General features: G+C 43.8%; 3 protein-coding genes across 6 annotated transcripts in view; 2 read left to right on the forward strand and 1 right to left on the reverse strand.

Annotated features, from left to right (window-relative positions):
- The first annotated feature begins 363 nt into the window (after nt 1–363).
- tcerg1b (transcription elongation regulator 1b (CA150)) lies at nt 364–11,000 on the forward strand. 2 transcript variants are annotated; one of them, XM_027023449.2, is made up of 20 exons: nt 364–442; nt 1,807–2,035; nt 2,360–2,512; nt 3,389–3,665; nt 3,875–4,138; nt 4,502–4,702; nt 4,866–4,972; nt 5,151–5,239; nt 5,336–5,520; nt 5,599–5,680; nt 6,524–6,659; nt 7,780–7,869; nt 7,981–8,099; nt 8,500–8,650; nt 8,813–8,977; nt 9,074–9,256; nt 9,407–9,586; nt 9,826–9,909; nt 10,023–10,123; nt 10,352–11,000. In XM_027023449.2, exons 1-20 carry the CDS (start codon nt 396–398, stop codon nt 10,551–10,553), a joined length of 3,045 nt encoding a protein of 1,014 aa, XP_026879250.2. In that variant the 5' UTR covers nt 364–395; the 3' UTR covers nt 10,554–11,000. The 2 variants fall into 2 exon arrangements, with proteins under 2 accessions (XP_026879250.2, XP_026879251.2); XM_027023450.2 differs by having other exon boundaries at nt 5,336–5,496.
- Nucleotides 11,001–11,092: 92 nt separating this feature from the next.
- ppp2r2bb (protein phosphatase 2, regulatory subunit B, beta b) overlaps nt 11,093–15,618 on the reverse strand; it is a 55,454-nt gene continuing 50,928 nt past the window's right edge. For all 3 annotated transcript variants that reach the window (XM_027023452.2, XM_027023451.2, XM_027023453.2), the window contains exons 6-9: nt 15,390–15,554; nt 15,085–15,254; nt 12,286–12,377; nt 11,093–12,027 (exon numbers count right to left, since the gene is read on the reverse strand). In XM_027023452.2, coding sequence (XP_026879253.1) covers nt 11,748–12,027; nt 12,286–12,377; nt 15,085–15,254; nt 15,390–15,554 — 707 coding nt within the window. In that variant the 3' untranslated portion in view covers nt 11,093–11,747. The remainder of the gene's footprint in view (nt 12,028–12,285; nt 12,378–15,084; nt 15,255–15,389; nt 15,555–15,618) is intronic.
- Nucleotides 12,392–15,063, forward strand: LOC113585755 (cathepsin L1-like). The gene is made up of 6 exons (XM_027023455.2): nt 12,392–13,279; nt 13,421–13,552; nt 13,635–13,853; nt 13,977–14,145; nt 14,548–14,653; nt 14,735–15,063. The coding sequence occupies exons 1-6, from the start codon at nt 13,253–13,255 to the stop codon at nt 14,832–14,834; spliced, it is 753 nt and encodes a 250-aa protein (XP_026879256.1). The 5' UTR covers nt 12,392–13,252; the 3' UTR covers nt 14,835–15,063.

Here is a 15,618-nt window from a genome sequence, read left to right on the forward strand (position 1 = left end):
TGCTGAGGTTGCTTTAGTGTTACTGCTGCCATGCCTACATTTATTCGTATTTGTACCTATTGAAAGTTGAAGTTAACAAGGTCCTAATTTGGAGTTATCTTATTAAATTTCCAAGCGCTGAGATTGTGTTCTAGTTCCGTTTCTACACTTAAATCTTTTTTAAATGCAATGAAATCCTGTAGTTTTAATGTATTTCAAATTCTGGCGTACAGTTGATTTTCAAAAGAACAGTTTGAGAAAACGTCAATTGTCTGAATGACAGATAACTACTCCAATCAGTGGTTTGAAAGGATAATCATGGCCCGGAGAGAAAGTCGGCGTAGCCAATGATATGAGAAAAAAGGGTTTGCCTACAGGAAGTTAGCTAGATTTTCACTGTTTAGTTTTTTGGAGTAATGGCGGAGCACCTAGATGGAGAAAACACTGCGTCTAGCGACAACAGGTTAGGCTTATATTGTTGTTAAACTTTCCAAGTAAACATTTATATTAATCGTCCAATTATTATCTTCTAAAATATGCCACCAATACGTGACTATATACCATAGAGTAAAGGGAGCAAGCTAGTGAGACAGCTAGCTACCTACCAAGCGAGATATGTCTTGCTAGCACACGATCAAGCTAACGTTAGGTATGTTGTTTTGTAGCGACTGAGGTTTTTTTTCTGTGATCCAGTAACTTAAAGTTAATTTGAGCATTATTAATTTGGTAGATAGCTAGGTTAGCTATCTAGCTATATAAGTTCTTGCCGCTAGCTATAAAAGTGGTTGTTGCGGTGCCGAACTACGGCCGTCTACGGCAGGCCAAATCACTCGTGAATAGTCGTGTCTGCATTATTTTGCTGCGACTGGCTGAGAGTTAGCTAAAGCTAGCTAGGTGGGTACATACAAAACCTTGTAACACCCAGAAAAAGAACATGATTATGGATAACTTTATGCAATGGTCTGTTTACGATGTTTCATACTGCTCTATGAAGTTGGCTGGTTAGCTAACAATGCCCATGCCATTGCTAAACAACATGGAAGCAGCTGGCCAACAACTTTCGACGCGTTCGATAACGAGTCTTCAGAGCTATAGATAGTATTGCGATTTTAATATTATTTCTTTGGTGTACCGATACAGATACCAAATAGCTATTTAGCATACTGCCTTAAAGTATTTTTAAAAACACAAAGCATTTGCCCAAAACAATTAGAGTGTAAAGTTTTAGCTAATAATCATGCTAGCCAGCCATCAAGGCTAAATAGGTTAGCTAGGTTAGGGTAGTTCGAGAAGTCTAACAGTTTCGGTATCTTACTGAATGTTGTTTGTAGGGAAAAGGCGCATTCACACAGGTTTTTCCAAGTGTCGCATGTACATTACAAACGGATATTCGAAAGTTAGCTAGCTGTCAGTGTTATCATAATTATCATTGTGTTTGTACCAAACATATAATAAAAACAATAATGAACATTTAAAATCCCCTCCCTAGTACAAGAACAAAAACAAAGCAAAATTCAGTGTCCATTTTAACGCTTATCATATAACTGTCTCTGATCTGTGTAAAACTTAATTAGTATTGTGAACATAATGTAGTTATTGCTGAGAGCCAGGAGGACAGGGAAATGGGCCTGATGCAACAGTGCAATTTTGTTTTTGCATGTGTATAAAACTGAACGGTAACTATGAGATTTACTAATTGTAACCCTGCTTCAAAGTCTGTCTCTTAGGTTTTAGGGGAAATTGTCAGGTTAATATTGGGCTTGGGCTTAATATTGGCCTGGGCTTCTGAAACGGGTGTACCACTAACTAGGGCCTTTTTTTTTTCAGAATGGCGATGCAACAAGCCTTACGTTTCCGTAGCCCCGTCCCTCCCCCCAGCACAGTGATGCGAGGTCCCCCTCCGCTCCTTCGACCGCCACCCCCTCCATTTGGCATAATGAGGGGACCCCCACCTCCCCCGAGGCCTCCTTTTGGACGGTCACCTTTTGATCCTAACATGCCACCTCTCCCACCGCCTGGTGCTATGCCCCCGCCAATGGCACCCCCACACCTCCAGGTACTTATGTTTCTTTGGCAAAGCTCCTGAAACAGGCCTTCACTTTGACAGAACTTTGATCTGTTTAACCATAAGTCACATTACCAATTTAAACAATTTACCACTTTTAGTGGGAAGTACACAAAGTTACAGTGTAAGCTGTCTTCCTCAGTGTTCAAAGAAAGAATTACAAATTATTCCAAAGTTGTTATAACATTTGTGCTTGAGGTTAAGGGATATAGATAATGTGGGATAGCTACATGTTAATCACCTTGTCAGAGCTGGTCCAGATGTCTTGATTTTTCTACTGTGAGTTTCTATTTTCCTCTTTTTTTGGGTCTTCAGAGGCCACCCTTCATGCCACCTCCCATCAGTAACATGCCCCCACCTCCTGGCATGATCTTCCCCCCGGGCATGCCCCCAGTCCCAGCAGCAGGTGGTCCTGGCGGCCTGGCCACTGAAGAGATCTGGGTGGAGAACACTACCCAAGAGGGCAAGGTACTAAACACAACTTAGTTTTATTTGCACTGGAATCAAGGACATAAACTATGCCGTTAAATTCTGTGTAACTTTGTTTTATCCCCCGACAGTGTGTTGTAATTATTTAACCCAATAAACTAAGTTTGCTTCTGTGTGCTAGCAGACTTTACACTTTTGCTGATTAGCTATCCTACTATACTAGCAGCAAACAAAACAAAAAAATGTAGACCAGACTACAGGCTAGTTTGAGGAGTAATTGGACCGAATCATTAGCTTGCCTACCGAAATTGACATTGTGGTGAAAGGCAAGACACTTGTTAAAGGCACTTTGTGTTCAACTGCTAGAAGCGTTCATACAGGTACTGTAGGAAGGGACATTTACCCACACAGAAACGAGCATGTGCCTTATTTGCATATCATATATGTATGATGCACCCCAGTTCACCCCTATACACATTGGCCCACATACTGAACCAGTAAAAGGAAAACATTCAGCCAACTGCAGTGAGCAGTAATAGGCACAGAAATAGTTTAATCAAGAGGAAAGAAAAAATCTTTTAAGAGGAAATGGATGTGCTGGTGTTGATGTCTCTCAAATTTGCATAGTTTGTGACCATGAAATGGGTAGCATGCAAAATGAAAGTATGAAGTGTTTGCAATTGACACACCAAAAGTTCCTTAGTCTTTTATCTACAATTACAATTCAAGTTATTATTCAGAAAAAACTTTTCATTTCATGATTAAATTTGACTGCACAGCATTGATAATTATGAGCTGGTGTATGTAAACTTGCAATCTCCATCCAGCAAGTAATTGAAAATGTCACTCAGTCAGCATTATCATTGTCTGTGTTCCATCATGTGACACATGTCTTAGCCTTTAAGTTTTTTCTAGGTGTACTACTACAATGCCAGAACCCGTGAGTCAGTGTGGACCAAACCAGAGGGAGTCAAGGTCATCCAGCAGTCGGAGCTCAGCCCAGTGATGAACGCCCAGGGGGGACCTGCGTCATCTACTTCGGCCAGCAGCTCCGCCTCTCCTGCAGGAAGCAGTGTAGCCACAGTGACGCCTGCTTCCACCTCCACGCAGAACACTTCCCCTACACGTGCCCTCAGTGCCAGTCCAGAACCCAGCACTAGCCCGGTCCCCGCTCCACCCCAGCCCATGGCCTGTGAGTGCTGTTTGCTTGTAGAACCACAGTGATGAGAGTCCTTTGGGCAGCGGGTCGACGGGGTGTGGACATTTTCCAGATTAAGATCTTTGAGATGCAACGTGCAGGCTAAAGTACTGTGAAGTGTTCTTGTTCCTTTCCATTGGTCAGAAGTAAACTAAAATGCTGATGTTGCCCGTCTTCCTTGCTCCATATGTCCACCCCTCCAGCTCCTGTTGTGAATGAGATGCCCCCAGTGGTGTCCACCCCTCCCGTGAGCGTGAGCGTAGGCGTGGCTCCTGTTGCTGTGGTCAGCGTGCCGACTGTGACTGCTACGGTGACGGCCGTGCAGACGGTGCCGCTGCTTCCCCAGAGCCTCCCGCCAGGCCTGCCCCACGCTGTGGCCCAGCCACCGGCCCCGATTCCTGCCTTCCCGCCTGTGATGGTGCCCCCGTTCAGAGTGCCTCTGCCTGGCATGCATATCCCGCTACCAGGTATGTAAAACTGAAGACTCTTCCCACCAGAGACCTTTTTGATCTTTCAGATGGAACTAAAGTGATGTTGCTGAGCAATTGCAATAATCATATGCTTGAATTTGTGGCTTAAAAATATCTTTTAAAATGCTGCATGCTTTGACACATTTTTATTTATTTATTTATTTATTTATTTATTTATTTATTTATTTATTTACCTACTGACCAGAAGGGGGCAGCATTACCCTTATTATTGTGCTTCTTGGACCTGTAGAATTCCTGAGGTTTTTGAACCCACTTGTTAAAACGCACCTCTTGGCACTGAGGGCAGCACAGATTACTTTGATACGTGGAGTAACATGAATCATGATTTGTGATTCTTAGGTATGTTACCAGGCATGGCCCCTCCTTTAGTACCCATGATGCACCCCCAGCTGGCCATCAGCACAGCACCCGTTGGTCTGGCTGGTGCACTCCCACTCCCGGAGTGGTCCGAGTACAAAACTGTGGATGGCAAGACCTATTACTACAACTCCCGTACTCAGGAATCCACCTGGGACAAACCTGCTGAACTAAAGGAGAAAGGTACGTTAGATACATTAACAAGTATCTGTCTCTTTTTTTTTTTTGTGCACTCATTTTTTTTCAGTGTCACAAAAGCTAATATTATTTAACAATAGATCACATTGTGCTCCTACCTTTCTTAAAAACTAACGTCTTAAATGAATCATTTGTTTTCACCATGCAGATAAGGATGTAGACAGGACTAAAGATGGACAGTTGTCTGATGATTGTGAGCCTATGGAACTTGGTGATATTGAACTCAAACCAGAAACCTCTCTTCTGGCCAAAGAGGTAAGTGAAGATCCTGTATTTTGAGCTTTATTTGCTAATCTTGAACCCAACACCCCTCGGCCAGTGCTCTATAGAATACTGTACTGGCTTTAGAACTCATGGTTTAGTGTATGCTGCTAGAACATTGGGCTTGTGAAAGTTAATAAGATTGCATGCCTTCATTTTTTTGGTGTTTCAGGCACCAAAGGTGGAAGAAATGAGTGAAGAGGAAAAAGCAGCTCAGAAGGCTAAGCCAGTGGCCACCAACCCCATAGCTGGGACTCCTTGGTAAGACTCAAACATCCATAGCATCCACTGACTCTACTAGGTATATGGAAATGATCTGTGCTTTCATCTTACTTGAGGAATGCTTGGAATCTGTAGGTGCGTGGTGTGGACTGGTGACGACCGTGTGTTCTTCTACAATCCCACCACACGACTCTCCATGTGGGATCGGCCGGATGAGTTAGTGGGCCGGGCAGATGTAGATAAATTAATCCAGGAACCTCCACACAAAAGGGGTCCAGATGATGTCAAGAAAACGGGTGCAAACCATAACCTAACACAATGTTTGTATTAAAAAAATTTAAAAAATTAAAGCTTAGTTGTCCTATGAATGCAAATTACATTGACTGTGTTAATTTCAGTCATGGGTTTCAACAAAGAGGACCTTGAAGCGGCCATGGAAGAAGCCCAAGACGAAGAGCCTACTAAAGCCAAGAAGAGGAAGTAAGTCCCATCCCCATCCCCAACACAGACGGCAGGGGATCAATCACTCCACCCTGCAGAACACCTAGCTTCTGCTGTTGTCTGAAAAGACTAAGAGCATGAACAACAAACATTCGTTACAAACACGGGGGGACAAAACCCAAATCATACCTATATTTAATAGAGTTCTGCAATTATCGGGGGCATTGTTTTATTCCTTTCCTTTTTCCGGAATGCACCCATTGCTGATCTGTCTTAGCTTTGGTAATCTGTAGTCAGGTCTGTGATTGGTGGTGACTCCATATTATCCAGGTTTGCCAAGTCAAATCAGTCACTGTTTCCCATCAGTGCCCTTCAAGCCTGCTTCTCCCTTACCCCAAACAGTGGTCGTGTTGCACTGGGGACTATTTTTCAGGGAACGCTTCTAAGCTCTGGCGATGCCAACATGGGCCTCCAAGGTAACCCACCTTGCTTGACCTCTCTCTAGCCTGCATTAGGAAAAACCCCAGTGAAACAATCGAAACGCCCTGATTTGAGCCCTCATTTTCTTCTCGTTTGGTCTGAATATTTGATAGTCAGAAGTAGGAATAAGAGGAGGGGGGAGTTTAGGCTTAATTTGTGTGTTGGCGGAGACCATGCACCCTTTCCTTTGTTACGGGCTGATCCGGAACTGGTAGTTTTTTCAGATGGTGCCAGTTAGTCAGGTACTGATGTAGCCATTGCGTATTCTGATTCTTCCCTCAAAAAAAATATTTCTATTGATCGTTACAAGAAGTCATCACTCCCAACCCCTCCCCCCCCCTAAAAAAAAAAGTTAAAGTTCCACCCAACTGCTTTTCACATCACCTTTTCCCCTCCTCACAGGAAGGATGAGGTGAAGGAGACCGATGCCGAGAAAGAGGCGGCCGTGGAGGCCGAGCTGAAGGCGGCTCGGGATCGGGCGGTGGTCCCCCTGGAGGCCCGCCTGAATCAGTTCAGGGACATGCTGCTGGAGAGAGGGGTAAAACACTTCAACGCAATACTCTAACCAGCTCTGTAATGTTACACACATAAATCTGAATGGAAGCCCACCAAGGTACAATCTTCAGTTTGTTCTCCTCTTGTGCCCCCTCTCTCTGTCTGTCTAGTATACTGTTGCTGCTTTTTTTACTGTTGCCAGTGTTCATTCTCCTGTCTGGCTCTCTTATTTTGAGTGAATGTGTGTTAGATGCGCTGTTCTAGACAGGCCTTAAGCCTGAATTAAGCCTGTCACTCTTGTTACATTAAGTATAAGAGAGAAAAAAACCTAGGCATGCACTTGTAAATTCTGACCTTTTTATTTCTGCAAATACCACTACAGGTTTTTTAACACTGTTTTTCTATGTGGTATTCTCACACTATATTGATGACACTGAAATTTAAACAGTTATATACCAATACCTGTAGTAATGTTACTGTGTATATTTAAATTTATTATTACGTGAAATGGTTTTTAAACTATTTCCTTCATGCTTTTCACTATCTTTGCTCATTGAATGCTGTAATTTGTGCATTGAGAATCTGAAATTCTTTTGTCACACTTGTCATTGTCATGTTTTACCACTGGTTGCAGGACTTCTTGTGGTCATTTTCATTGAAATAGTGTAGACATTCAGACGTGTTTAAGCACTGCAGAATGTCCTGTATTCATCTTCTGATCTCATCTAGCATTAAACTTGTAAACTGTTGCAAATTTTAGGTATTAAAGTTGCCTGTGAGGTAGCCTGAGGAGTTTTTGTCCAACAAAGCAGGCTAATTGTAGTTCCAGGTCAATGAGTCGTGCTTTAATCCATAGCAAAGTTGGGACAAAATCTGCTCAACCAGGCATGCTCTCACTAGCTGTAAAACCTGCTAGTGATTGTCGTTTCACACGCCACACTCAGAACTGGATTCCATTCCTCCAGCTTTTCTGGCTTTTCCTTAAATTTCAATTTGTTCTCTGTCTTTTAAGGCAATAAATGCACAGAAGCAGATGGATATGTGTAACTGACCAGACTGAGTGGTTGTGACCCTGACGTAGTTCTTCTGCAGCCAGTTGGTTCTCGTATGACAAACAAGAAGCTGGCCGCCACTAACGCCACGATCCTGTTCTATCCCGGCAGGTTTCAGCCTTTTCCACATGGGAAAAGGAGCTGCACAAAATTGTGTTTGACCCGCGATACTTGCTACTCAATCCCAAAGAGAGGAAGCAGGTAGGCCAGCACTTCCAGTTAGTGTTGAAGGGAGAAATCGAAACGGCAGAAGTCTTTAAAGCAGCCCGACGTATATCAGATTCACGAGCAACTTGCCATGTGTTCACACAGGTGTTTGACCAATACGTGAAGACGCGTGCCGAAGAGGAGAGGAAGGAGAAGAAAAACAAGCTCATGCAGGCTAAAGATGACTTTAAGAAGATGATGGAGGACACCAGGCTTAACATCCGGTTGGTGGCAGTTTTTGTTTCTTGCTTTGTGTCTTGTGTGTTCCTAATGCCATTTCTGCCTTTTCTGGAACAAAAGTTACACTAACACAAACAAATGTTGCTTTAGTGCTGCACTGCTGTTTTATACTTGTGGCAACAGTAAAATGAGGTTTGTGCAATAATTGAACAGTGTTTGACCATCACTGATTTTAATTCGGATTAGCAAGGAATATATTTATATTGATTTAGCTTGGCAGACAGGTGAACCTTTTAACTGTAATTACTAGTTACCTGTAGCTTTTTATGTAGCATTAACTCTTCAGCCTGTTTCTGTGTGGGCTTGTGTCGTTTTGAAAATACTAGAACCTGTGATCAACAATCAGGTTTAAGTTAACACATTTTTGCCCATTTTCTTCTCCAGGACCACATTCAGTGAGTTCGCCTCTAAGCATGCAAAGGACCCTCGCTTTAAGAACATCGAGAAGATGAAGGACAGAGAGGCTTTGTTCACAGAGTTCATGACCGCCTTCAGGAAGAAGGAGAAGGAAGACTCCAAAAACAAAGGAGAAAAGGTGAGCGCTAACCGGGAGTTGAAGCTAGATGTTGGCATGCCCTCTCTAGACCTTCAGTCTGAACGTAGCACTTCAGGACTTCTCCACGGTACTGCATGGTTGATTTCAACAAGTATAGGCTTTGATGCTGCATTCTTGACCCCACTCTCCCTCTCTATTCAGGTGAAGCAAGATTTCTTTGACCTGCTGTCCGACCACCACGTGGACATCCAGCAGCGCTGGAGCAAAGTGAAGGACAAGCTGGAGACGGACCAACGCTACAAAGCGGTAGAGAGCTCGGCTGCCAGAGAGGAGCTCTACAGGCAGTATGCGGAGAAGCAGGCTAAAGTAAGAACATATGGCCCAAGCACCCAACCATTCGTGGTTTGGATCCACGATTCCTCCTCCCCGCCCCTGGCATCATGACTGCTGTCTGTGCAACAGAACGTGGACACCGAGAAGGAGAAGGAGCTGGAGCGGCAGGCCCGCATCGAGGCCAGCCTGCGGGAGAGGGAGCGTGAGGTGCAGAGGGCACGCTCTGAGCAGACCAAGGAGATCGACCGAGAGAGGGAGCAGCACAAACGCGAGGAGGCCATCCAGCACTTCAAAGCCCTCATGTCCGATATGGTCAGTGGGCTGCCGAACATGTTGGGAATCTGTTTAGTGCAATGTGGGCCATTTGTGGTTTAGAAGTTGCATATTACTTAGTTCCCTGTCCCAGTCTTTAGTGTGGGAGGAGGTTTTGACCTTTTTATCTACTCCTTCATACACTTACAGGTGAGGTCCACCGATGCCTCCTGGGCAGACACAAGGCGCAACCTGCGGAAGGACCATCGCTGGGAGTCAGCTTCGCTGCTGGAACGTCACGAGAAGGAGAAGTTGTTCGAGGAACATGTAGAGGCGCTCACCAAAAGAAAAAAAGAACAGTTCAGGCAGCTGCTGGATGAGACGACCATGGTGAGAGGGATAATGTCAAACCCTTCAGCACTTGTATCACAAGGCTATTCTGCTTGTCGGAAGAACGTTCATTTAGTTGACTGTGTGTGTGTGTTCATGGTGTGGTTTCCCTTCTCTGCCTTGAGTACTCCTCCTTCAACCACTGTTTCTGCAATTGTGTCTTCCCCTGAAGTTCTGACTGATGAACGGGAGCGTGGAGACTCTGAGATACTGATCGGTCCTTATTCCTTCTCTGGCAGATCACTCTCACCACAACATGGAAGGAGGTGAAGAAGATCATTAAAGATGACCCTCGGTGCATCAAGTTCTCCAGTAGTGATCGAGTGAGTGCACCTGGTGTATGCCTATAGTGTGAACAATCCTTTTTTTTTTCCCCTCTATTTCAAAGGTATGCTAATTTTGTATGCTGAATTTTTTTTTCTCTCTTTCTTCATAGAAAAGACAGAGGGAATTTGAGGATTATATAAAGGACAAGTACATCACAGCCAAAGCTGATTTTAGAACTCTCCTGAAAGAGACAAAGTTTATCACATACAGGTAAGAGAATGTTTGTTTACACAGTATGACTACCATCTGTTTTTTAGTTTTTTGTGGTCTGTATTTGGGATGCATCCATTGTAAAATGCATCCAGTTCTTATAGTGGATGACAAGATCACAATAGGAGTCCTTTTATCCTCATGTATGAATAGGACTCTTAGCAGAACTGTGATGGAAAACTCATAGCCAACACAACCCTTTCCACCTCTTGATCCCTTCTGGATTAGATCCCGAAAGCTGATCCAGGAGTCAGACCAGCATTTGAGGGACATTGAGAAGATCCTACAGAATGACAAACGTTACCTGGTCCTTGAGTGCGTGCCCGAAGAGCGCCGAAAGCTCACCATGTTCTACATTGAGGATCTGGACCGCCGAGGACCCCCACCTCCCCCAACGGCATCGGAGCCAACGCGGCGCTCCACCAAGTGACGCACCACCCCATGCCCCTGCGAACTGAGCATGAGTCTGTCCTGGACTCCGCCTTCCAGTACAGTATTTGCCACGACTCTCGGCTACCACAGAATACCTGTGTATTTATTCAAACCGCGTCAAACTGAAGGCCGAAGGGTCACGGACCAGCGCAAGAACACGTGTGAACATCGGTCTGTGAACTGTGGCTGTGAGGCTGGGTCAAACGAGCGCGCCTGTAGATGCATCACCAGTGGTACCGCGGCCTCCTCTGTTTGACCCAGGTTATGTATTTTTAGTAGGCTGCTGTCATGCCGACGGCGACGGTACTGTGCAGGCCAATGCAGCAATCATTTTAGGAAGTCGTGTACTGATTATGTACATGAAGCGGAGGTTGAATGTTTCTTAGTGTTTGGATTTTGACATGTTTCTGTACACATTGACTGGAAATAAATGCAACCTCAGGCCCCCCTTTTCTTTTTCTTTTCAGGCTCTTGGTTGGAAGGGGGTGGTTATCTTAAACAGAAGCACTCATGAAACCATGACACAGAAAATAAAAATTGGTTCCTCTTGTTTTTTTTATTACACTTTTTAAAGTTTCCTTAGAAAATTAGAACAAAAGCAGTACAGTGCTACATTGTTTTTCTTCCATCTTAAAACAGTTCCCTGGTGCACCTTCCAACCCAGACTGTTGAAATGATGCATGCACCTTCGTGAACTAAAATGGGGAATAAATAAAAGGGGATCAGGGTATGGTTGATGGGCACCTAAAGGCCAAGGCAGTCTGGCATCCAGCCTTCCATCAGATAACCTTTAGTCCTGCCAAAAAAGAACCGGTTGGAGTATTTGGGCTCAGATGATTTAAAAAAACAAAAAAACACTCTACATTGCAATGAAATGCAGAAATATCTCCACTGTATTGCTGTGCATACCAAATTAAAATCTACAGCAAAGGGAGACTTGGAGAAAGGGAGAACTAAATCAAAAGGAACAGGCAACAGCCACTAGCATTCTTCAGGGTTTTGTAGTAACCTGAAATGTACAGTACATGGGATTCATAGCAGTGGTTACAATCTGCTGTGAGGCCAGAAATGCTCAATCAAACGTTGCTCCCCGAAAGCAGGAGTCACTGCCCATAAGTCCTTAAATCTACCAGTTCCCATTGACGAGTGGTGCCAGTCTGTCTGGGATGATGAAGCACCTCAGAGCTGCATGCTAGTTGACTTTGTCCTGGAATATATAGAGGTTGTTGGTGGCGGCCACAGCAATTATGTTCTCGGATGGGTGCCAGGCTGTGTGGAGAATCTTCTTACTGAAGTCCAAGCTGTCCACGCTGATCTCATCTTTACGACGCTTGCCACCCATGCACACCTTGCGCGGCTTGAGGATGGCTCGAGGTTTGCTGTTTTCCCGCGACGCCTCCAGTGTCACGTCACGTTTAGTGTTACGATCAAACATGCGGAAGAAGTTATTGTAGGAGCCCGTCATGAGGACACTATGGGGCGGGGGTTAGAATCATGTTATATGCTGAAATGTTAGAGCCCTACAGAAATATATATAATTAAAGAGCATACAAAACAATGGGATCATTCAAATGAGGTTGCACTATGTGCACTTCTTTAAGAAAACAACAGAAGTTTAATAGGTTTCTTTGTCCAGATTGAACATTTAACCTTGTGTATTACTGTGACTGTTCTGTTCTATGTAGCTTTTTAGCTCTACCTACATATTTTACAATACAGAAAATAAATACCTGTCAGTCCCATTCCAGACACATTCAAACTTGTCAAAGATGCAGTCGTTCTCGTAGAGAGAGCACATCTTACTTCTCAGGTAGTCATGGACCTGGAGTAGGAAAAGGTGCTATTACTGTATCTGCTTTTAGTACACATTTTACAGCTGGGTCTTAATGAAAAAGACATTACTATTAGCAGAAAAATCTATTTTTCCAAGTCAGATCTGGGTTATTTCTAAATGTGAATGCTTGAATGTTCTTTTCACTATTGCTTCCATTTTGTTTCAATAATGATCTGTCTCACACATATGACTTTGTAAATGTGTGCACACCCAAGCTATTTCATGGTTGATGTTTCTTCAAACTGCTGTCAGGTATGGGCTGCTTAACAACATAAATATAAACAGTCAGGATCAAAAGTTAATGTGAAGAAGAATCTACATTTGGTAAGGCTTTGGAGCGTACACCTTTTTTTTTTTAATTCAGTGTGCTCACCTGCACCCCAGCAGATAACATAATGCATGTCACCTGGCTCCCCTCAATCAGATGAAGAATGTCCAACACCTGTTAGCAAGTAAGGCTGCAGTGTTAAAGGGCTGCAGTGGCTAAGCAACACTTACGCAGTTATTTCTCAATGGTTCTGACTGCTTCTTTGTCACACCATGAGAGCGCTGTTGGGTTTTACTGTGGCAGTTTATTGTCTTGCCTTAGTGTTTTGTATTGAGTGGGGTACTTTGCAGAGATGGCGGGACTGGAAGCAGCAATACAAGCGGGAGTTTGGGGTAAGTTTTCACTTATGATTGCTTATGAGTATTCAGTGGCTTGTGAGTGGGTTTCCATTTTGATCTCTGTTTGTATCCTAACTGAAATCTCTGTTCCCTTATAGCCAGCCACTGATGGCAAGCGAAGGGCGATCTGGACTCAAAACTTGAATGCAATTATTGACTGTAACAAGGTCTTCCTATTGGGGCGCAGCAATTTCACAATGGCTGTGAATAAATTTGGTGCTGCGGTGTGTAGTGGCACTTTCCTATCTAAACTTCTGCTCTGCACTAATATAGCTTGTGAGGGGTGTGTTTTTATTTCTTATTTTTTTATTTATTTTTTATTTCCCCCCCCCCCTTCTAACTGGGGAGTTGTTTCCTCTCCATAGACTTTGAGTGAATACATTGGCATCCTGAATGCGAAGTTGAGCCCAAGTCCCATAAAAGTACCCCGGCTTGGTCCTGCTCCGGACAGCCTGGACTACAGGGCCCTGGGCTTTGTCACTCCTGTAAAGGACCAGGTAATCTGTTGCTGGAAAGGCACCTCTTGATCGTGGCTTTTAAAGCCATACTTTTTAAAAGAACTCTTGCTTCTTTTGTTAGGGTGCTTGCAGCTCAAGTTGGGCTTTTAGTGTTGTTGGAGCTATTGAGGCTCAAGTGGCAAAGACCACTGGTGTACTGCTGTCTCTGAGCGTACAAAACCTGGTAGACTGCTCTACTAACATCACCTATGGATGTGATGGCGCATGGATGGGAAACGCTTATAACTACGTCCAAAGCCGCGGAATTAACTCGGAAGCCAACTACCCGTATCGGGCGAAGGTGGGCACATGCATTTTGGCTTGTCAACTGAGATGGTAGTAATCTGATACTTGAGCTGTTGAAACCAATTGCCCTGTACACTTGTGTGGTGTTTTAATGTGACTACATAACTTATTTTTCAAGGCTAACCAGGACTGCTTACATGACCCAGATGAGAATGTAATAATGATACAGGGTCATGGCAGGCTGCCCTCTGGAGATGAGGAAGTCTTGAAAAAGGCTTTAGCCTCCTTTGGCCCAATCACAGTGACCATTGATGCTAGCAATATCAGTTTTATGTTCTACAAAACAGGTAATGCTTTGACTTCTCTACTTCTGATTTTTTTTTTTTTTTTTTTTTTTTTTTTTTTTTTTTTTTTTGCCCTGAACATTCATGAAGTTGTATTGAGTGGTGCAGTAGCTCTAACTCAGAAATGCATGCTTTCACACCTGAGTTAAAGCAGTATTTACCTCAAAGTTCCTGAAATCAGAGGGCTTTACTAATGTAATGCCCCTCTGTAGGTAGAAAATGAGAAATGAATGTTCTCTATGGACAAAGCCATCCCACTTTTGAATACAAGTTTCCTATGGTGATATCTGGCCTAAGCACTGTAGAACAGGGGTTTCCTCATCTTGTCCTTTTCAGTAAACTAAGCTGAGCAAGCTTAAAGCTAAAGTAACTCAGTGTAACACTCTACTAACTTTTCCTCACTAGGAATTTATGATGACCCACAGTGTGGCATGTCTAAAGTTACCCTTGATGTGCTACTTGTGGGATATGGGTCAGAGAATGGTGTTGACTACTGGATCATAAAGAACAGGTTTGGTTGCCTTCTTAAGATGACATGTGATGTAGTGGTAGTGCAATAATCATGTGGATTTCACTCCCCCTTTTCCCTTAGTTGGGGTACTGGATGGGGAGAGAAGGGTTATATGAGGCTGCTGAGAAATGGTTCCAACTTCTGTGGAATAGCAAACTATGCCTTGTTCCCTTTGCTGTGAACAGTCTTGTGTGCCACTTGTGTGTAATATATCTTGACACAATAAACTGAGCATGAAGTACCCTCTCTCTTTAAACTGAATTGTTTTCTTTTTAATAGGAAGGTTTTTACAAAGGCTTTTAGGGTATCTAGCTCTTGTGCCAGTGTAGTGATGTAGGTGTATAACAACTGCACACTCATGACATTGCAGTTAAAGGGTGAGGAGGAGCAGTGCCTCAGTTTCAATCTTAATTGAGCAAGTATCCAATTACCTGGTAAGTTTCCAGAGGTTTGCTCTCCATATTGAGGTCCCACACCTTTACGGTGAGGTAGTCACGGGTCATTAGGTAGCGACCACTGTGGCTGAACTTGACATCTGAGATGGAGGAGATGATCTCTGAGAAGAAGGAGCGATTATTGGGGTCCTCTGGCTCCTCAAAGACTGCAAAACAAACCACAGCATCCTTACTCTTTAGAATAAGCATCATGAGCAGCTTCTGTTCACAGTGAGCTTTGCGCTTTGGAGAAACATGGTAGCTTTCAGTTTCTTTATGTGCAAAATGTTGAATAAACTTACATTTGGAGTGGTTGTCACAGAGTGCCGCTGCGCGCATGTCACACAGCCGTAGGGAGCCCTTACTGCTGCTGTAGACGAATGTGTTGCAGTGGTTGGGGTGAAACTCTGCTGCTGTGATCACTTCAGTCAGCTCTTCCATATTGGCTGGCTTAATGTCTACAATATCTGCAACATTATGGTAAAGGAACCACATGTATCCTGATGCAAGGTCAAAGTATGTTAAATGACA

The sequence above is a fragment of the Electrophorus electricus genome, chromosome 6, assembly GCF_013358815.1.
Source record: "Electrophorus electricus isolate fEleEle1 chromosome 6, fEleEle1.pri, whole genome shotgun sequence".
NCBI classification, from domain to species: domain Eukaryota; kingdom Metazoa; phylum Chordata; class Actinopteri; order Gymnotiformes; family Gymnotidae; genus Electrophorus; species Electrophorus electricus.

What these genes read in the sequence shown, in the direction of transcription:
- LOC113585755 (XM_027023455.2), top strand. Translation starts at nt 13,253, where the DNA reads ATGGCTGTGAATAAATTTGGTGCTGCG. An exon ending in ACTACCCGTATCGGGCGAAG is followed by an intron (nt 13,854 to 13,976) that starts GTGGGCACATGC and finishes TTATTTTTCAAG; the next exon opens with GCTAACCAGGACTGCTTACA. An exon ending in TACTGGATCATAAAGAACAG is followed by an intron (nt 14,654 to 14,734) that starts GTTTGGTTGCCT and finishes CTTTTCCCTTAG; the next exon opens with TTGGGGTACTGGATGGGGAG.
- tcerg1b (XM_027023449.2), top strand. Translation starts at nt 396, where the DNA reads ATGGCGGAGCACCTAGATGGAGAAAACACTGCGTCTAGCGACAACAG. An exon ending in ACACTACCCAAGAGGGCAAG is followed by an intron (nt 2,513 to 3,388) that starts GTACTAAACACA and finishes AGTTTTTTCTAG; the next exon opens with GTGTACTACTACAATGCCAG. An exon ending in TGCTGAACTAAAGGAGAAAG is followed by an intron (nt 4,703 to 4,865) that starts GTACGTTAGATA and finishes TTCACCATGCAG; the next exon opens with ATAAGGATGTAGACAGGACT.